The sequence below is a fragment of the Microcebus murinus genome, chromosome 4, assembly GCF_040939455.1.
Source record: "Microcebus murinus isolate Inina chromosome 4, M.murinus_Inina_mat1.0, whole genome shotgun sequence".
NCBI lineage: Eukaryota > Metazoa > Chordata > Mammalia > Primates > Cheirogaleidae > Microcebus > Microcebus murinus.
In genome coordinates, this window is record NC_134107.1 from 6,699,347 (window position 1) to 6,720,619 (window position 21,273).

Genomic DNA, 21,273 nt, shown 5'->3' on the forward strand with positions numbered 1-21,273 from the left:
CCAGAGCCCCGGTTTTATCAACCGGAATCTACCCAACGAAGAGAAACACGCAAACCTAACAGGGTCTGGCCTCACACCTGGCAGAGGGGGCATCTCCAACTCCAGCCAGCTCCAGCCCTCCTGCTCCAGGTAAATAGGGGGGTGGCTGAGGAACACCTGTGAAGTTCACAGCACCCCCACAGGCTCACTAAGAGACTGAGACCCAGGGAACCACAGAACGCCCCTCTGCCCCACATGTGACACCATGTTGCTGAGCCATTCACAGCAGGCTCTCTGATGCATACACCATGTCCAGCTATCAAGAAAAACATCACAATTCAGTCTGTCTCCCTGGATCTAAGGACAAAAATAAAAGAAAAAAAAAATCACATGAAAAGGCAAAAAACACAGTCCGGAGAGACAGAACAAGCATTGGAACCAGACAAGGCAGATGTGCTGAGATAATCAGATCTGGAATTTAGAACTATGATTAACATGCTAAGGGCTCCAGTGAATAACGCAGACAACACTCAAGAACAGACGGGCAACGGAAGCAGAGAGATGGAAATCCAAAGAAAGAACCAAAAAGGAGCATTACAGAGGAAAAGCGGGTAGGAGGCGAAGCAGCCTCGGATGAGCTCTCGAGGACCTGCACGGGCTGAGGGAGGGGTCTCTGCGCTCGGGGCATCGCAACAGAAGCCGCCCAAACTGGAGACCAAAGAGGACCAAGACTGAAAAAACAGAATATTTAAGAACTGTGGGACAACCACAAACAGTGTGAGAACGTGGAACGGGAAACCCAGGAAGAGAAGAGAGAGAGACGGGAACAGAAGAAACATCTGAAATAATCGCGACTAAGAATTTCCCCACGTTAGTGTCAGGGACCAAACCACAGATCCAGGAAGCTCACACCAAGCAGGACAGATGCCAGAACCCGCTCAGGCATATCATTTGCAAACTGCAGAAATTCAAAGATAAAGAAAAAAAAAATCCTAAAAGAAGCCAGAGGAGCTTACCCAGAGAAGAGCAAAGATAAGAATTACATCTGGTGCGGCACACCTGTAATTCCAGCCACTCAGCAGGCTGGGGGTGGGGGGGTGTCGCTTGAGCCCAGGAGTTCGAGATTGGCCTGGGTAACATAGTAAGACCCCCACTCTCAATAAAAAGAAAATAGAATTATACTCTACTTCACTGCAGAAACCACATAAGCAAGAAGAAAGCGGAGTAAAATATTTAAAGCATATAGAGAAAATAGCCACCAGCCTAGAATTCTGTATCCTCTGAAATTATCCTTCAAAGATGAAGGAGAAATAAAGACCTCCTCAGACTAACAAAAACTGAGGGAATCTGTTGCCAGTAGACCTGCCTTGCAAGAAAGGTTAAAAGAATTTTCTTAGAAGCAAAATGATGAAGGTCAGAAACTCGGACCTACATAAAGACAGGAAGAGCACTGAAGAAGGAATAGTGAAGGTAAAATAAAAAATAAAAGCTTTCATTTTTTATTTCTTAATTGATCTAACAGATAATCTGTTCAACATAATAATAGCAATAATGTGTTCACTGCATATGCTTATGTATATATGCTCGTGTAAAAGTAAAATGAGTGACAGCATGACACAAGGGACAGGAGGGAGGAAAGAGGTTATTTTGTTATCATAAGTTACTCACACTACTGGTGAAGTAGTGTAATGTCATTTGAAAGTGGACTTGGATTGGTTGTAAACTCCAGGGCAACCACTAAAAATAGTTAAAAAAAAAAAAAAAAAGTTAAAATCACAAAAGCCAAAAAAAGAGTGGAAGAAAAAACAAGAGCAAAAAAAATAGAAATGGGTAAAAAAGTATGGTATTAATAGATATTAATCCGACTATATCAATAATCGCTCTGAATGTCAATGGTATAAATGCACCAAGATGGATTATCAGACTAGATGAAAATATAAGGCGCAACTATGTGCTGTCTATAAGAAACCCACTTTAGGCTGGGTACGGTGGCTCACACTTGTAATCCTAGCACCCTGGGAGGCCAAGGTGGGCGGATTGCTCGAGGTCAGGAGTTTGAAACCAGCCTGAGCAAGAGCGAGACCCCGTCTCTACTATATAGAAAGAAATTAACTGGCCAACTAATATATATAGAAAAAATTAGCCGGGCATGGTGACACATGCCTGCAGTCCCAGCTACTTGGGAGGCTGAGGCAGGAGGATCGCTTGAGCCCAGAAGTTTGAGGTTGCTGTGAGCTAGGCTGATGCCACGGCACTCACTCTAGCCTGGGCAACACAGCAAGACTCTGTCTCGAAAAAAAAAAAAAAAAAAAAAGAAACCCACTTTAAATATGAAAACACAGACTAACAGTAAAAGGATGGAGAAAGATACCCCAGGCTAACACCAATCAAAGAGAGGAGACGGAGCAGGCTCCAGAGCAGCGAAGTTACCAGGCATAAAGACGGGCACCACAGAAGAAGGGATTCAGTTCTCCAAGAAGACAGAGACCTGTAGCACGCACGTGCCTAGCAACAGAGCGTCAAAACGTGTGAGCCAAAATGCAGCAGAACTGCAAGGAGAAATTTATGAATCCAGTATCACAGCTGGAGGCTTCAACACTTTCTATCAGCAAAGAACAGTAATATCCGCTCTCAGACCACAATGGAATGAAACGAGAAATCAATAACACAAAGTGGAAAATCCCCAAATACAAGAGTATAGGTGACAACCTACCACTTCCAAATGGCTGTCTGTAGGGCTGAGCACCCAGCCCATGGGATCTGATGCTATCTCCAGGTACACAGCGTGAAAGCTGAACTGAATTAATTACAGGACACCCAGCCAGTGCCTGCCCGCGAACCGGCTAGTTGTCAGGGCAGGGGTGGGGAAGAAATCCCCATGCCCTTTGGTGACCACAGGTTAAGTATTCTGTATTGAGAGTGTGAAAGACACTTTGTGGGTTTTTTTGTTTTTTTTTTTTTGAGACAGTCTCACTTTGTTGCCCAGGCTAGAGTGAGTGCCATGGCGTCAGCCTAGCTCACAGCAACCTCAAACTCCTGGCTCAAGCAATCCTCCTGCCTCAGCCTCCCAAGTAGCTGGGACTACAGGCATTCGCCACCATGCCCAGCTAATTTTTTGTATATATTAGTTGGCCAATTAATTTCTTTCTATTAGTAGAGACGGGGTCTCGCTCTTGCTCAGGCTGGTTTTGAACTCCTGACCTTGAGCAATCCGCCCGCCTCAGCCTCCCAGAGAGCTAGGATTACAGGCGTGAGCCACCGCGCCCGGCAACACTTTGGTTTTTTCTTGTCTCAAACAGAAGCCAATCTGAAAAGGCAGCACACTGTACGATTCCAACTCATGACATTCTAGAAAAGGCAAAACTATGGAGACAGTAAAAACATCAGCCATTGTCAGAGCTCAGAGAAGGGAGGGAGGGATCAATGGCCGGAGCAGAGAGGACGCTCAGAGCGGTGAAGCTACCCTGCGTGGCGCGGTGATGGTGGATACGGGGTAGCACGCACTTGTCCACACCTGCAGAGGCACAACACTGAGAGCGAACCCGGTGTACACGTGGACTCCGGGTGACAATGACGTGTCAGGGCAGGCCCACTGAGGAGGAGCTGTAGACGGTGGGGGACACCGTGTGTCGGTGGGCAGGGGGTACAGTAGCCCCTCAATTTTGACGTGAACCAGAATCTGTTCTACAAAATACACAGTCTTAAAGTGATAAAACAGGTGGAAATGGACGAATTCACTGTCAGAGGAGGAGTTTTGTTTGTGTTTAACAAACTCTTTCTGAATAGGTTAAACCAGCAGAAAGGATACAAAACATTAAAAGCACGTTAACAAGCATGACGAATTAAATAGCACATAGAATTCTGCACCAAGTGACAAGAGAACCCAAAAACTCTTCTCAGGAGAGAACACTCAAGAGACCAGCACACGCAGTGGGCCACAGCACAAGTCTCTGTGCATAGACCAGCAAGGGACAGGCCACACTCTGTGACCATTGGGTGATCAAGTCATAAGTCAGTAACCATAAGTTAACCTAAAAAATCCCGTCTATTTGGAAATTTAAAACATACTTCTAGGCCGGGTGCGGTGGCTCACGCCTGTAATCCTAGCACTCTGGGAGGCCGAGGCGGGCGGATTGCTCGAGGTCAGGAGTTCGAAACCAGCCTGAGCGAGACCCCGTCTCTACCAAAAATAGAAATAAATTAATTGACCAGCTAAAAATATATATACAAAAAATTAGCCGGGCATGGTGGCGCATGCCTGTAGTCCCAGCTACTCGGGAGGCTGAGGCAGGAGGATCGCTGAGCCCCGGAGATTGAGGTTGCTGTGAGTCAGGCTGACGCCGCGGCACTCACTCTAGCCTGGGCAACAAAGTGAGACTCTGTATCAATAAAAACAAAACAAAACAAAACAAAACATACTTCTAGACAATTCCTGGGTTAAGAAAAAAATGAAAACGATATTGAAAGTTGTTCGCAAGTGAATGGTGTTGAAATTCGCAGCAAGAATGACACTCAAAGGAAAATTTATCGCCTTAAATTCTTTTTTTTTAATTCAAAAAAAAATTTTTTTTAAGCCAGTCAAATTTAACAGTGGAGGGTCATATACTATGGCCTTAAATTCTTAAACTAGAAAATGAGCTAAACTGCTAAGAAGCGAGACAAGAGCCGACTAAAGCTGGAGAAAAAGCAGCAGTAACAAGGAACAGACAAGAACTGACAACACAGACGGACCAGAGAGGGTCTGCACCGCCCAGCTGGGTCTCAGAGAAGGTTCCAGATACAGTATTTAAAATTCCACTGGGAGACCGAGGTGGCCCCCGGATTGCTCAAGGTCAGGAGTTCAAAACCACCCTGAGTGAGACCCTGTCTCTACTAAAAATAGAAAGAAATTAATTGACCAACTAAAAAGATATATATATATATATATATATATATATATACACACAAAAAAAAAAAAAAATTAGCCGGGCATGGTGGCGCATGCCTGTACTCCCAGCCACTTGGGAGGCTGAGACAGAAGGATCACTTGAGCCCAGGAGTCTGAGGTTGCTGTGAGCTAGGCTGACGCCACGGCACTCTAGCCTGGGCAACAGAGTGAGACTCTGTCTCAAAAAGTAAAATAAATAAAATAAAATAAAATAAAATTCCAGTGGTGTCTTGTATGGAACTCGACAAGCTGGGGCCTCAAACCACATCTGAAGAACAAAACCAAGATGCAGCGTCTTTCCCCACCGGACACCTGTGACAGACAGGGCTGGACAATGTGGCCAAAGGAACAGAAGTGAGACACAAAGGACAAATACTGCAGATGCCACTTACACGGCTTCCCAAGAGTAGTCAGATTCAGAGATGGAAAGCAGACGGGGCCCCGGGGGCTGGGGAGCTAGTGTTCAACAGGGACAGAGTTTCCAACTGGGAAGACGAAAAAGTTCTGGAAATAAATGGTGGTGGCTACACAACACTGTGAATGCACTTAAGGCCGATGAACTGTATACTTAAAAACGGTTACGATGGTAAACTTTTGTGTGTGATTTGACACGATTTTTAAAATGTGGAAAGAGGGAAAAGATTATGGCAGCAGAGTTGGTCACAAGGAAACCTAATTTCGGGTTCCAGGAGAACAGACAGATGGCTCAGCCAGGCATGCTCCGAGGAGGGACAGCTACCACCTGTGGTCCCCAGAAGCAAGGCCCAAGCACACCAAAGACCATGCACACGCGACTCGTTCTCAAAGCTGGAAATGAGCACTGCCAAGCAGTCAGGCGTGTGGGGCACAGAGAGATACAACTGCAAAGAAACACGCGCCAAGAGCAGACACGGAATTCAGGCCACTGGTGGCTGAGGCAGGGGCCACGGGGCAGGGGCGAGGATGGAGGATCCCTACAGCCCCAGCAGGGTGTCTCTCCCAGGTGCATTCCCTCCTCCAGCCTCTGTCCCCCTTCTCACCCCCATGGCGCTTTTCAAAGGGTGACCAACAGAGGGCGCTAGCGCACAGGAGAAAGGCCAGCTCCACGGTGCCCTAGGGGACCCAGCCAAGGTGAGGGCCCCCATGCTCACTTCACCCCTAATTCCTGCTCCTCTTTCTCCAGTTGCTGCCACTAGGAAATGCTGAGGAGTGCCCAGTGCATAATTGGGGAATAACTCCCACCAAAGGCTGCTCTCCCAAGGTCCCCACGTGCCTCCTGCTTGTCTGGTGGAAGTGATGGGGGGGGGAGGGACACGGGGCGGATTTCCAGCGGACCCCAAGTCTCACTCCAGTGGCACGGGGTGCAGAGCCCCCGGGAAACAGCGCAAGTGGGTGCAGAACGGGAGGGGCACCGACTCGGCCACCACAGACTGGGCCACCATCATGGCAGAGCTACCAGCTGGGCTGCCAGGGTGCGTTTAAATCTCACCTCCGCACGGCTGTCGACCTCTCCTGTGAGTTGGGACTGCACGGCTTTCTCCAGCGGCTCCGCGGCAAGCTTCACCGCGTGCTGAATCCGCTCCAGCATCTGCTTTTTATTGGGATCTGTAGTCTCGTTTAATTTTACTGAAAATGGCTACAACCACAAGGAGATGTTAAACTTATCAGACACCGCTCAGCAAAAGAGACTAGTTTTCCCCGGTGACCCGTGGCAATAAAGAGGTTTGTGCCCCAAGCAGCAGGGTGGCAACCAAGAGACTCGAAGCCCCTGGCCCAGGCACTCCTGGCACTGCCCCTCCTCGAATGTGACTTCAGGTAGGGCGCTAAACCCCTTCGTGCCTCAGTTTCTCCAATGCAAATTGAGTGTGAGTACACTCCTCCAGGGCTATACTTCCAGGGGATAAAATAAAGCGGTCACCTAGGGAGCTCTGAGATGTGCTGGCAGCACCTCCATCACGACAGCACATGAGCCTCGTGGGCCTAAAAGACTGCTAAGCTCTAATGGTTTTTTTTTGGAAATACCCTGTTGCCCAGGCTGGAGTGCAGTGGCATCAACACAGCTCACTGAAACCTCAAACTCCTGGGCTCAAGCCATCCTCCCACTGCAGCCTCCCAAAGTGCTGGGATTACAGGCAGGAAACACCAGCCAAAACAATTTATTCTCATCTTGTTACGTGATACAAATAACTACACATTTATAGCAATGCTTACTCAGAATGAAAACGTTAAATTGGAGAGAACTGATTTTCAAATAATTCTGAAAATGTACAGTATTACCAATTTCAGAAGTTTAGCACAGCTTCTGCATCTTGTCAGAAGCTTTTGATTTAGTTGTGACCACGATGTTGAAGATTAGAGAGTAATGTTAGTAAGCATTTTTACAAGTAAGTGTAATTAGTGGCATCGCGATAAAACAGATGTTTTCCCTTAAGTGGCAGGGGCATCACCTACGTCCCACTCCAGCCCAGCGTGTCTTTCCCGGTGACTTTCTCACAGGCCAGGGGGCCATCAGTGCCCCTCGTGGAACTGGCTCAAGTACCACTCACGAAGTGTGAGCTGAGACGGACACTACCCTGGAGACAGTGACCCACGAGGGACCCGAGGGCCTGGACCAGAGCAGAGGGCGCGGGGCGCACCTTGAGGGCGGCGTGCACGTCCTCCAGCAGCTGTGCGGGCTGCGGCTTCTTCTCCCGGTACTGCTCGAACAAGTGGTTCTGCCGGGCTCTCTTGATGATCTGCAGAGGGAAGCAGACGCCGGGGTCGCTCTCAGAGCCCACCTTCACCTGTGCGCCACAGGCCGCTCTCACCCTTGGCAAACACTCAGGGAGGGTGAGGATGGCGTGGGGACGGGGACAGCCGTGGGTCCCAGCCGCGCACGGCATCCTCGAGCGCAAACACTGCCCTCCACCTCCCACCGGCCACGCAGTGCCCAGTGCCTGATGTGCTCTTTCCAGGGCTTCAGGAGACAAGCCCCGAGGGCCCAGCTTCCCGGGCAGAGCCACACGGAAGCGTGTGTCACAGCAGCTCTCCCTGCCATACAGCGCTAGGGGCCAGCGACACTTAACCAACTCGACCCCTACACACACAGGTTTCTAACGGCATCCAAACATTTGTACACATGATTACATTTACATCAATAGCATAAACTGTTACATCAATTCAGGGAGGGGATTCCAATAATGTTTGTTAGGTCAAGACCTGAGCTAGCTCAAGCCTACATTATTTTATTTACTTAGCAGAAGTCCTGTCTTTCTTCATGTCATCCAATGTATCTAAAACCCCTTTACCTTATCATCAATATCTGTGATGTTCATGCAGTAAAAGACATCGAATTTGAAGTAATCCTTCAACACTCTTCTCAAGATATCAAAAGAGATATAGGACCTAAAGCAATGAAAAAACCAAACATTTCCAAATTGTACAATATGCACAGCTGACCCTTGAACAACACGGATCTGAACCGTGTGGGTCTACTTATGTGTGGGTTTTCTTCTGCCTCTGCCACCTCTGAGACAGCAAGACCCCCCCTTCCTCTGCCTACTCCATGAGAAAATGACAAGGATGAAAACATTTATGATGATCTACTTCCACCTAATGAATAGTAAATATATTTTCTCTTCCTTAGGGTTTTCTTAATAACATTAACTTTTCTCCAGCTTACTTTATCATAATACGGCACATAACACAAAAACATGTGTTCATCAACTGTGTATGACATCAGTAAGGCTTCCAGTCAGTACTAGGCTACTAGGAGTCAAGTTTTGGGGGAGTCAAAAATTATCCACATGAGGGATGGACACGCTTGAAGCTCTTACTGGAGGGGGGAGGGGGGCATGGGCAATATATATAACTTTAACACTTGTACCCCCATAATACGCTAAAATAAAAAATAAAATAAAACTTAAAATTATCCACAGATTTTCAGCTGCGTGAGGGCTGGTGTCCCAACCCCTGTGTTATTCAAGGGTCAGCCGTGCAGAATCTCGGCACTGCACTCACAACACGTACAAGGAACAAGGTTCCGTGGCACTCACCCCAACAGCTGGCTACTCTCCACAGGCTACAGCCATGACCCTCCAGGGGGGCTCATGGCTGACCCTGCCTCAGGTCTGAGCGTCACAGACACTCAGCCCCCAGGGACCCCCACCAAAGCTTGAAGGATGAGGAAACACTTTAAGGTACACAGGGAAGTGTCTGGGTGGAGCCCAGGATATTCACAATGGGGCTACGGACGTTTTTCTTTATGGTGATCTTTACTCTTTCTGCAGTGAATAGGGATTACTTGTGGAACTAAAATTTTCATCTTAAAAATAAGAGAAGTCCAGGGTTGACCTTCCTTTCAAAGCCCGGGTGCTGTGGCAGATCACGGAGTGCCGGCCGGGCCCTACCTGGCATGCCCCATGTGAGATGCGTCGTAGACGGTTGGCCCGCAGCAGTACCACGTCACCTTCTTGCCATCTTGAGGTATAAACACGTCCTTGGTTAGGAATTAAGGAACAATGATCACAAGAAATGCAAAAACACTACACAGGGATCACCAAAAGTAGCAACAAGTATCGCAGTGTGGTCTGTTTTGTACAAACGAATTCATCAAGGACCGTTTTGTTGCACCGTGAGAAGTCACGAAGGTCTGCGCAGGGACCGTGAGACTGTCTCAGTCGGTGTCGCCTTCCCATGAGCCTCGGGTGGGCCGAGCCTCTTCTTCCCTGGGATCTACTCCTCTATGGCGGGAGGCGATAAGGGGAACACACACTCGTATTTCTGGTTGAAATGCTGCTTACTTGACAACACTCGCAGCTCATATTTATGGAGCACCTGTGACGTGCCAGGCATGAACTAAATCCCTCAAAGTGAGTCACGTCTGCTCCACGCGACACCTTTAGGAGGCCGGCGACCCTACTGCCTTTCCACAGCTGAAGAGACTCGGGCCGGGAGCATGGGCTGGGGTCTGTCCCTGCTGGAGGAGCCTGGCGCGGCAGCCGGGCCCCTGAATCAGAGCCCTGCTCGTGGCTGCTCTGGCGCGCACCGCCGCGTCCAAACACCCTCAGACCTCTCTCTGCAGGAGACGTCATCGTCAACCAGTTCCCTAAGGAAGACCACGAACTGCCCATGAACCTCTCTCCCTGTCTCCCAAGCGTGATCGCTGATGAAAACTCCAGTCAACCCACGGCCAAGCCCTTTCTGAAATCTCTGGAGCCGCCAGCCATGCCCTGCACAGAACGGAGCAGGTAAACCGTTCAGGCAGGAACCAACTCTGCCTTCTGGAAACCGGCTGGGCTCCCAACACCGCCCCACAGGCCGGCCACGCTGCACTGCTGCTCGGCCGACACAGTGACCCTGCGGCAACCACGTGCCCGCGTGAAAGGCCGCCAGCGCCCACTCACACCTGGCAGGGCCCGCGAGACAGCGCAGGGTGATCCAGGCCTGGAAGCCAATGGGGAGGCTTCCCAGCAGGCCTGGCTCGCAGTGTGTCTGAGTCTCGGGACAGCCCCGCCTCCGGCCACAGAGTACAACACAGTGAGCAGCCGAAAGGTCTTAAGCCTGGATTTACGGGACTCCAGAGCCCAGCGTGATGAGCAGACAGCAGTTTGCTACCTGAGGCCCACAACCGTCCCTGCCCCGTCCCCTCACAGGCACACGACATGGCTGTCTTAGCCCTCCTTACCTTGTTCCGGGTGAGGCTGTTGTATAGGCGGAGCTTACACGGCTCGGTCCCCGTGGGAGGGGACCACTGAGGCTGCACGCAACGGCCTTTACCTGGGAGGCAGAAAGATCAGGGTTCAGGTCAGGGGTGCCGGGAAATGCAAGTGGCCACTTCATCTGGAGACTTTGTCTCCACTATGGACTATTACTCCTAATGATACATGAAACAGTGTTGAGCCACACACGCTCCACACCAAATACAGCTGCTTCTTGCTCTTGCTCTGCTCCCATTCCGTGTGGGGGTGTATCCCGGTGACCCCTAACAACCCCTGCAGGACTGAGAAGCACCCAAGCACAGGCCACTGCTCTGCAAATATTTGCCTCTTGCAGGCTGTGCGCACGCCGCCGCCTGTGGCTCGTGGGTTGGGGGGGCGGCGGCACTAACCATCCTGCGTGTGGCCTGACTGGGACAGTGTGTGCTACCGTAGCCCTGTGGACCCTCCTCCCAGGATCCTTCTCCTGGGCAAGGTGAGGGTTTGGGGGACTCTTTGTGGACACAGGCCACCTCCAAGCCCTGACAGCAGAGGTCAGGGGTCAGTTCAGAAACAGCCACACCCCACGGCAGGCAGGACACGCGTGGCTCCAGCCCACCCCCCAGCTCTGGTCCAGTAGCCTCACAGACTCTGATCCCGACGCTCCGGCTCTGACACACCACTCTGTCCTGCTGTCTCTTTCAGAGACACCCCTGAGCTCCTCCCCAGCCCTCAAGCACTTCCTCGCTGGCCCACCTGGCCCCAGTCCAGGCACTTCCTCCCAGGCAGTTCCCTGCTCCCTGCTCCTGCCACCACCTAGGTGCCCTTCTCAGTGCATTCTGGCCGCTCCCCCCTCCAAACTTGGGGGCTGCCCCCGAGCCTCTGCCCACGTACACCCAAGGCCCTTCCCGCTTCCAGATCAGCAAGAGGCTGTCCTTACCGCATTTCTGAGACCCTGAGGGGCACAGGGCCGGCACTGGGGCCTGCAGTAGCGCAAGTCACACCTGAGCCTCCCTCCCGCAAAGACAGCGCCCCAAGGGCACCTGGTGATTTGCCACCCACTGAGCCTGCCCTGCTGGCTGCCACCTTCCTCAGCTGAATCCACTCTGCTCCTTAGTCCTCGCCCAGAGCCACGCTCTGCCACGCACCTCTGACCCAGCACGGCGTCTGCCCCAAAAAGGGCTTCATTGGGCCTCCAAGATAGAAGCTCTCAGCACTGACCCGCCCCCACCCCATCTTCCCTAGCAGTCCTCGGGCACTTGCTTCCCCCCTCCTCCCTGTCTCCGGCTCCTGTGCCAGGGGGTCCGCCGACAGGTGAGCCCTACACAGGCCTCACTCAAAGCCCTGCTGAGCCTGGCCGGCAGAGCACCACACACAGGTGCCCACTGCCACAGTTGGGGGCAGCTGGTCCTGGGTGCCGCCGTTTCCTGGTCCCCCCACTCCTGCCCAGGCCATGCGAGCCAGGACAGAGGACAGTGGAGACTAACAGGCTGAGGGGACGAAGGGAGGTGGCTGCACTGTGTGTGTGTTGTCTGGGACAGGAGATGGCGAGGGAGACAGACAGAGCTCAGCAGCAGTCACAGGTGGTCACAGATTCTAACATGTGGGAAACCTGAATCTTAATCCAACACTGATACTCACTAAGGCCAAGTGTAGCCTCATGGGTTCTCGTTCTTTCTCTTTTTCTTTAAGAGACAGTCTCGCTCTGTTGCCCCAACTGGAGAGCAGTGGCGTCATCATAGCTCAGTACAGCCTCCAACTCCTGGGCTTAAGCCATCCTCCTGCCTCGGCCTCCCGAGGAGCTGGGACTACAGGTGTGCACCACCATGCCCGGCTAATTTTCTTAAATTTCTTTTTGTAGAGAAAGGGCCTAGCTATGTTGCTAGTCTCCAACTCCTGGGCTTAAGCTGTCCTCCTGCCTTGGCCTCCCAAAGCTCTAGGATCAGGGGCGTAAACAGCAATCCGGCCACGGGTCTGCTTTAGACACATCACACAGTGCTGAAGGAAAGTCCTGTTTAATGACGGACGGTGCTCCACCTCCCTCGGGAGGACCCTGGAGCTCCTGCAACAAGGATGCTGCCACCACCTCGGACGTCTGGAGACGCTGCCCTCTGCTGCAGCCAGGGTGAGGCCATGCAAACATGGCGCTTGCCTTCCCACGCAAGAAAGGTCCAGGGTTCACGGGACTGACACCTCGTCGAGAAGCCAGGCCACGTGTTGGCTTTCTGGCTCCCACAGAGGCTGCTACTGGCACGTAGCTGGTGACGGGTTCCGAGGAACTCTGGCATATAAAGGTCAGACTTGCATGCGGGAAGGGCTGGGAGACATCACACGGGGCCCTTGTTTTTCACAACTGACTGCCCCCTTGAGTGAACTGGGCTCACCTTTATCAAGAGTTCCCTGCCATTGTGCAACACCCTACAGCCTGACACTTCCAACCGGCGTTCCTGCTGCGCTTCACGTGGGCTGCCAGGACGAGCAGCCAGCACGGCACCACTCTCACCTCTGCTTCGGTCTCTTCTGAAACAGTGAACACACGTCCGTTCACTCCACAGACACACACCTGGTCCCCTATGGGCCAGGCACTGTCCCGGGCACAGGAATACCACGGAGAAACAAAGTCCCTGACCCAAGAGAACCAGTGGCAAAATAACTACACACCACTTATGAGACATGCCTAAAGACGGGGCTCTGGGGAGACGGAAGGTGAGAGGAGGGTAGGACAGACGCCGGCAGTGTCAGGCACTCCACTGGGGCAGGCCCTCGAGGCAGGGGCAGAGAGGACCCGGCAAGGGCCACAGAGACACACAGCGTAAGGAAGCTAAGGGCGTCCGCCTGAGAGGAGGGAGCAATGCTGAACTTTCACATTCCCAACACCACAGCTCAGAGTTCGACAGACCCTCCTTCCTCAGTGAGGGGTACACCTGACGCTGCTTCCTGGGGCGTGAACAGGCTGAACCCCTACTTGGGATAAGAAGCACCCACCAAGTTCAAGCCCCTGAGATCCAGTGCATCTCTGTGCTGGAGCCACAGAGAGAAGGCTGATGAGACAGGGCAGGAGAGAGAACAGAGGCCAGGCTGGGCGGGAGCCGGGCCCGCGCCCCGGGAGGGGTCTGGCTCTGCAGGAGCAGCCCCTGAGTGAAGCGGAGCCCTGCCGACCCGCGTGTCTGAGCAGATTCCTCGGGCTGCAGAGGCCGTGGTCTCAGAGAGGACACCCAGGAGAAACAGGTGACGGGCAGTGTGCGGAGGGCTGGACATGGGCACGTCTGACGCCGATGGGATGGCCGGCAGAGGTGGAAGGGCAAGTGGGAGGAGGGGCACCAGTCCCCCGTGTCGGGCGTGGGCAAAGACACCGGCTCCGAGGGGGCTGGGTCCCGCCCAAGGCCACTGGATGATCAGCAGTGTCCCCGGGCTCCAGGCCCACCTTCACCTCCAGCCCCAGCTCATGTGCACTGGCCTGCAGGCCCCCAGCCTAATGTCCACCATTGCTGGGCACGCGCGGTCCCTGGTGGCCTCTTAGGCAGTCTGGGTGGTCAGAGGACTTGGAACCTGGAGGCAGCAGGACAACCCTATTAGTGCTGCCCAAGGCCCATGGCCTGCACCACCCTTGATATGCAACAGACCGGCTCTCTGCGTCGAGGGGCTGTCCTCTCTGTGGGTCATAAGGTGCTCGCAGGGGCAAAAACCCTCCTTTATCTCACAGCGTGGATGGTGGTGTGCGTCGGCCTTGTTCTTGTAACAAGTCCCAGTGACAGAGGACTGCACAAGACACACCTGCGTGACCCTCGCTCATCCCAGCCCCCACTGGCTGAGCCTCAGAGGGGCCTGGCAGGGGGACAAGCTGACACTAGAACCCTGGAGAGGTGGCACCTAAGAGCACATATGTCTCCTGGGTGACCACACCGGACTCACAGGCAGGAAGAGCTGCAGAAGGAAGGACACGGCCTACACACTGTGTGGTACAGAACTATCCAGAAACACAGAACACGCCTCTCCCCCAGGAGATCCCACTCCCCACCTCCACCCCGGTGGAGCCGTGCCGGCAGAGGCCTGAGCCCCGGCAGAAGCAGGGTAGGTTGTTCCAAATCTCCTGCCCCAAAGAGGTCTGGAAAAGCCCCCCAGGAGGCTGCCAGGCACAGTGGGGACCACCAGAAGACAGCACAAAGCCCACCCCCACATGGAGGTGGGGGAGGGCCCACAGCCAAGCCACTCCCAGGCATCCAGTGGTGACGGACACAGCACTCTTGGATCCACCACGGAGGAGGGACAAACCACACGTGTACCTGAGCCCTGGACACCCTCCAGAAGCGTCTCCCCCCCACATCTGCAGCCAGGCTGCATAGACATAACCAGCACTGAAGCCAGCAAGAACTGAATCTACAATACCGATTTCACCTCACAGAGGAAAAATAACTTATTTGTGAATTTTAAAAAGTTCAAGGTGAATGAACAACACTTTCAGATTCGATGATGGTAAAACCGGAGGACAAACACACTGCAATCTTATGGAAAAAAATAAAGAAAAAGAACCAAGTCAAATCAGAGCTAGGCACAGCTTTAGCTAAAAATCACAAGGATGGGCCTGCAGCCTGGGCGTGCTGCTGGGCCCCCCAAGTGGCCCGCATTTATAGTGGCTCTGCACCCCGTCACCCAGGGCAACTCTGCTACACCAACACCGGGAACATCTTATTCCTGAAGAACCAACTCCACGGGTGTGATTTTACCCTAACTTCCCCCAGCGGCAACAGCGCTTCCCTGCCAGGCCGCGCGCCTCGGACATGCTGGGGTGAGGCTCCGCCTGGGGCACCGGCTGCCAAGCAGCGCCAGTACCCGAGGGGTGATGGAGAAAGCCATGACCTTGGGGAGAGGTTCTGACGGCTGGGGAACCCGCTGTTACTCACTTGCTTGGAGCCCGCAGGGCCCGCCTTTGTCACAGGGGCCGCCCAGGACCGCTTCTATGTGCCTGAACCACCGAGCCACGTGGAAGAGCCGGGGGTCAGTGGGCGGGGCCGAGAGCTGCCTGAACACGTCCACGTCTGCCTGGGACAGTGAGTGCCCCTGGACATAGCTACGCGTGCTGAGGTGCTCGTTCAGGGCTTGGGCCCTGGCTGCCGCGTCACTAATGCTCAGAATGGACCTGTAGTCAGGAGCTGCAAAGACAGAGCACAGGGCATCAGGCAGGACGCCGGGGACCTCATAGGGACAGGGACCTGGGGGAACGCGTGGCGTGGAGGGAAAAGGTGTCGAAGCATCCACAACAGGCACACCCACAGAGACAGCACGCAGATGGGCAGCTGTCAGGGGACCCAGGTGTCCTCTGGGGTGATGGGGATGTTCTGGAATGGGTAGAAGTGATGGCGGACAACATCATGAACGCACTAACTGCCACTCAACCGTGCACCTTAAAATAGTTAATTTCATGTCACGTGACTTCAAAAAATGTTTTTTTTTTTAATTTTAGTGGAAAGCACAGACGCAGTCCCCCACCACCACAGATCACGCAGTCCAGTGTCCCACACTTGGGGACGTCATAGGGGTCTGCACATTGGAGTGCAGCGAGCGGATGAGCCTCACTCTGGGAAAAACACCGTCACCTTCACGGTACCTCCCTTGCCAGGTGAGAATGGCTATGTGAATTTTACCTCAATTAAAAAAACTCACAAGACCGGGTGTGGTGGCTCACGCCTGTCATCCTAGCTCTCTGGGAGGCCGAGGCGGGCGGATTGCTCGAGGTCAGGAGTTCAAAACCAGCCTGAGCAAGAGCGAGACCTCGTCTCTACTATAAAAAGAAAGAAATTAATTGGCCAACTAATATATATATAGAAAAACTTAGCCCGGCATGGTGGTGCATGCCTGTAGTCCCAGCTACTCGGGAGGCTGAGGCAGGAGGATCGCTTGAGCCCAGGAGTTTGAGGTTGCTGTGAGCTAGACTAATGCCATGGCACTCCCTCTAGCCTGGGCAACAAAGCAAGACTCTATCTCAAAAAAAAAAAAAAACAAAAAATAAAACTCACAACAAAAAAAACCCAAAACCAAACTAAGCCCACGCCCCTCTCCCTCCAGGGGATGAGGGTGGGGGAGAAGCGTGGAACTCCTGGCACAGCACCACAGACGCCGCCCACACCCGTGCACAGAGACCCCCAGGATCTAGCACGGCTTCCAGCAGCTCCAGGCCATGGCCCAGGAGGACCCAGCCTGAGAAGGCTCCAGGCTGCCCAGAGAGCACCACTGGCCCCACCGCCCTCCCTGACAGTGTCTGCCAAAAGGGCGCACAAGTGCACTCCCGCCGCTCAGCGCGCCTCTCCAGGCCCCAGAGCCGTCCTGCAGCACTGCCATCGCCAGGAGGACAGGCAGAACTCCCAGCGCAGGTGGCAGTCACAGCTGCCTCGCCCATCCACACGGTCCGGGCCCTGCTCGCACCTCCCCCGTCCTTCCCAGGACGGAGCGCAGCTTTCCCCCGTCAGCGGTTGCTGGGTAAAGTCTGTCTCGCTACTCTGACGAACCTCCGCTGTGATCACCATGGCCGTGGGGTCTGGGAACCAGGCACTGTCCCCAGCCCCAGTCCCCCTCTCCTGGACTCCTGCAAGGCAGACATTGCCACTGCCACCGCAGCCCAACGTGGCCCGGCCCTTTCCCACGCCAGCCCATGCCCAGCCGGATCTCGGGGCCCTGCTGAGAAGTGCAGGCTCACATCACTGTCCCCAGCCCCTCCCCAGCAGCAGAGGCTGGTCCTCCTGCTGGCCTCGGGCTGACCCCACCGTAGTCACACGGTCCTCACACCCCATCAGGCTCCTCATTCCTTCACAGCCCTGCACACAGCCAACGTCCCACTCAGCCCTCAAGGGCTCCCCGCAGGTGAGCAGGGCCCGGTCCCCACGTCCTGCAGCTGCTCTCCATAGCGCTCGCTTCCTCTCATTGCTCTCCCTCCTTGCCTGCCCCACCGCCCTGTCCGCTGCTCTCGCTGCTCTCTCTTCAGCCACCACGTGAGGCTGGAACAGTTGGTGAGTGAATGGACGAGTGGGCAGCAGGCTGGTGACAGGGCTGACACCCACCTATCTTTTGGGGCCTTGGATGCCCTGCTAGGGAAGGACGCCATGCACAGGAACCAGGGCTGTGGCTGGCCACGGCCTCTGCTGCTTTCAGCCTCCAAGGGCTTTCTGGGCCAGAGCCACATGAACAAGTCACTGTCCCCTTCAGTCCTTACAACCATCACATGAAGCAAAGAGGAACACAAAGGCAGACCCTGTCCCTGCTGAAGGTGCCGGGGGTTTGGGGTTCCAGGCTCCCCCAGCTTCCCTTCCTTCCCTGAGCAGGAGGCTATCAGGACCCAGCCTGGGGGCTCTGAGGAGCAGCCCTGGTGGCTACAGGGCCTGGCCTCGGCCCTGCCAGGCTTCCCTCTGCAAGGAGAATCGAGACCCAGGCGGGAGGCGGGCGGCCCTGCCACAGCAGCTCTGAGCACCGCTAAGCCAGGGCCAGGAAAACTTTTAATAAATATCAGGCTTCTTCAGAGACACTTCCACAGAGCAACTTCGTTCCAGGAAACTTCTATTTTGCCTGGATATTTCCTGCCAACAGCTCGGCAGCCTGCAGGTGGCTGCCAGCAGTAGTATTTTATGATGAAGAAAATGAAGTTCACTAAAGACACATCAGAGAACTTGCCAGAGCTGTGGACTGAGCTGGAAGCTGAGCCCTATGCTGGCCCTCCAGGCTCCCTGTCTCCAGCCTTGCTCTCGTGCACCTGCTCCATGGCAGCGAGAGGGCGGAGAGAGATGGCAGCTGTGCTCTGAGAAATAGCGACACCGCGTCAGCTCCAGGTCCCGCCACCCCTTACCCCATTAGCAAGGAGACAGAATGTGCCTCCCACACTCAGAGAGATCCTGACACAGAGGAGGGACGCACCCAAACACCGACAGTGGCCATCTCTGATGAGCGAGCCTACAGGAGTGATTTTGTTTCCCTCTTTTTCTGCATCGCCCATATTCTCTACGATAAGCATGTGCTATTTTTAAAATGAGAAAAACATAAAATGTTCTAACGACTGCAACGTTTTTCAAGTGCTAAAGAAGCAGACTGAGAACTTAAGGCACTGAGGGATAAGCTCCCGGGAGGCTGGTGACGCCCCAGCAGCTCCGGCCCTGACCGACGCTCGCACTCACGCCACCTGCCTTTCCTCCTGTAAAACACGCTCATAACAACACCCGCCTCGTAAAGCTGTGGCCCATTAAGTGCAATTATACTCGTAAAATGTTTAAAAGCTACCTGGCACAGAGCCAGTGCCCAGTTTGCCATCATTATTACTATAATCACTCTTGTATTATTAGAATTATTATAGCAGCCCCGTGTTACGCCCGGAGGTTCCTGGGAGGAGCCAGCCCGGGGAGCACTTGCTCATTTGTAAACGCACCGACTGGAGCAGCCCTGACCGTCGGAAGGAGCAAAGCCCACGCTTGGGAAGGATCCTCTCGGGACAGGAAGGTGCTGGTGCCCAGAGAGGCAGGTGGGTGACGGGCCTCCCGGAGACAGAGGCAGTCACTGGGGTAATTGTAGCTGCTGCGTTTATGTGTCTCGAGGAAACAAAAAGAGGTCAGCTTCAGGTGGTCATGGGTTTGGGCCGGACTGTGGCCTATCCGTCTGACACTGCGACGAGACGAGCACACTTCGGAGCAGGCAGACAACTTCCCAGGGACCTGCTCCTCAAGTCTGTCCTCACCTCGGGGTCCGCACACCCCGCTGACACTCCTGCTCTGCCTCCACTGCCAGGTGACTTTGCAGCTCAGGCCCAAACACGCCAAAGGACAGACACCCACTGATTGTGGAAATGTCCCAGAGGTGGACAGTGACTATCACAACCTACGAAGCTGGAGTCTTTACAAAACATCTGTTGAAATCAGACCAAGTAGCAGGCCATGGCTCAGCACAGGTGTGGAACCAAACCACACCAGGTGAGTCGCATGTTCCTCTTGGCTCCCTCCCCTCGGCATTTCAAACCCTGGCCACCTGCTCCTCTCCCCGCTTCCCCAGAGGATCTCCAGCACCTCTCGAAGCGTGGCCGTGGTCTGCTGCATCGGCAGCACCTGGGAGCTCCTCAGAAGCCACGTTCTTGGGCCCACCTGCCACCTGCCAAATCAGACTCTCTGGGGTGGGCCCAGCATGTGGGGCTTAAAGCAGCCTCTGGGAGACTTGTGTTGTACCAGGGCTTCCAAACTTCAGTGTTCCACCCCAGAAGGGCGGGCAGCTTGCCAACATGCAGATCCTGCACCACAGGTGACATGACACTCCCAAGAAGCTCATCAGTCCAGCAGGGGTCTGTACTCCTCCCTCAGCCCAACCTTCTGCCCACTGCCCCTGCCCCTGCTCCTGCTGAAGTCCCACCGGGGTCCTCATCTTGCAGGTGTCCCAGCAACGCCTGCCCCACAGATCACTCCCTTTCTGCAAAAGCTCCCCCCAGCTCCCCTGGCCCCGCTGCCCTCCATAGCTGCTCCTCCTGGGCCCACCCCACCCCAGCCCCCACCCCAGCCCAAGGAGCTCTCAGAAAGGGGACTGAAAAATGCTCCCCCACATGAACCCTTGGGGAGGAGAGAGGTATGTGCAAGCCTGCGTTCACCATCTTGGAGGCAACACTGCCCAATCCTCAGAGCCCAAAGCCTCCTCCCATAGACCAAGGGCTCCCACCTCCCTCCTGAGCACCTGCCCCTGAAATCCAGCTGTCACTCATCCAAAGCGGCGTCCCCAGGCATCATCTCTTGCCCCTGGGAGAGAGACTTTCACCTTCCTCCTTACTGGGAAGGAAGTTATTGATTATTGGGAGTATCCTGTCCCTCACAAACCGAGACACTTGGGTGTGATCAGATGGCACCACCACTGGAAATGGCTCAATCTCTACCCCAATGGCCCTGCCTCCCAAGTAGCTGGGGTTTCAGCTGTACACCACGAGGCCCAGCTAATTCTTAATATTTTTATAGAGCCAGGGTCTCACTATGTTGTCTAGGCTGTCTCAAACTCCTGGCCTCAAGCAATCCTCCTGCCTTGGCCTCCCAAAGTGCTGGGATTACAGGTGTGATTTCCCACACCCAACCAAGACTCTTAAAAAAGTAAATACCTGGCCGGGCGTGGTGGCTCACACCTGTAATCCTAGCACTCTGGGAGGCCGAGGCGGGAGGATCGCTCAAGGTCAGGAGTTCTAAACCAGCCTGAGCAAGAGCAAGACCCCGTCTCTACTATAAATAGAAAGAAATTACTTGGCCAATTAAAAATATATATAGAAAACATTAGCCAGGCATGGTGGTGCATGCCTGTAGTCCCAGCTACTCCGGAGGCTGAGGCAGGAGGATCGCTTGAGCCCAGGAGTTTGAGGTTGCTGTGAGCTAGGCTGATGCCATGGCACTCTAGCCTGGGCAACAGAGTGAGACTCTGTCTCAAAAAAAAAAAAAAACCAAAAACGTAAATACCTGCAAACATGGTACCTGAGTTTACAGATGAGCAAACATTTGTAACCTATAAATAGGTACATTTCAATTTGCTTTGGGAAACACACCAAAATACATCAGCTTTATTCTCCTGATGCCTGACCTGAACTCACTCAGGAATCTTCGGTTATTCTGAACAGAAGAAGCATCAAAGGCAATACAGCACAGTGGTTAAGATCCCACTGCAGTCAAACTCCCAAGGTTGAAGCCTGCCCCTGCCTCTGCCTCTGGCTAGTTGTGACACTGG

At 53.7% G+C, this 21,273-nt stretch overlaps 1 protein-coding gene across 2 annotated transcripts in view; it reads right to left on the minus strand.

Annotated features, from left to right (window-relative positions):
- The window catches only part of CARS1 (cysteinyl-tRNA synthetase 1), a 53,168-nt gene that overhangs the window by 28,676 nt on the left and 3,219 nt on the right, over positions 1–21,273 (minus strand). The window contains exons 2-7 of one of the 2 annotated variants that reach the window (XM_012757636.3): positions 15,462–15,710; positions 10,551–10,642; positions 9,274–9,362; positions 8,173–8,269; positions 7,522–7,620; positions 6,375–6,521 (exon numbers count right to left, since the gene is read on the minus strand). In XM_012757636.3, the coding sequence (XP_012613090.2) occupies positions 6,375–6,521; positions 7,522–7,620; positions 8,173–8,269; positions 9,274–9,362; positions 10,551–10,642; positions 15,462–15,710 (773 nt within the window). The remainder of the gene's footprint in view (positions 1–6,374; positions 6,522–7,521; positions 7,621–8,172; positions 8,270–9,273; positions 9,363–10,550; positions 10,643–15,461; positions 15,711–21,273) is intronic. The other variant, XM_012757637.3, reaches the window with a different exon arrangement.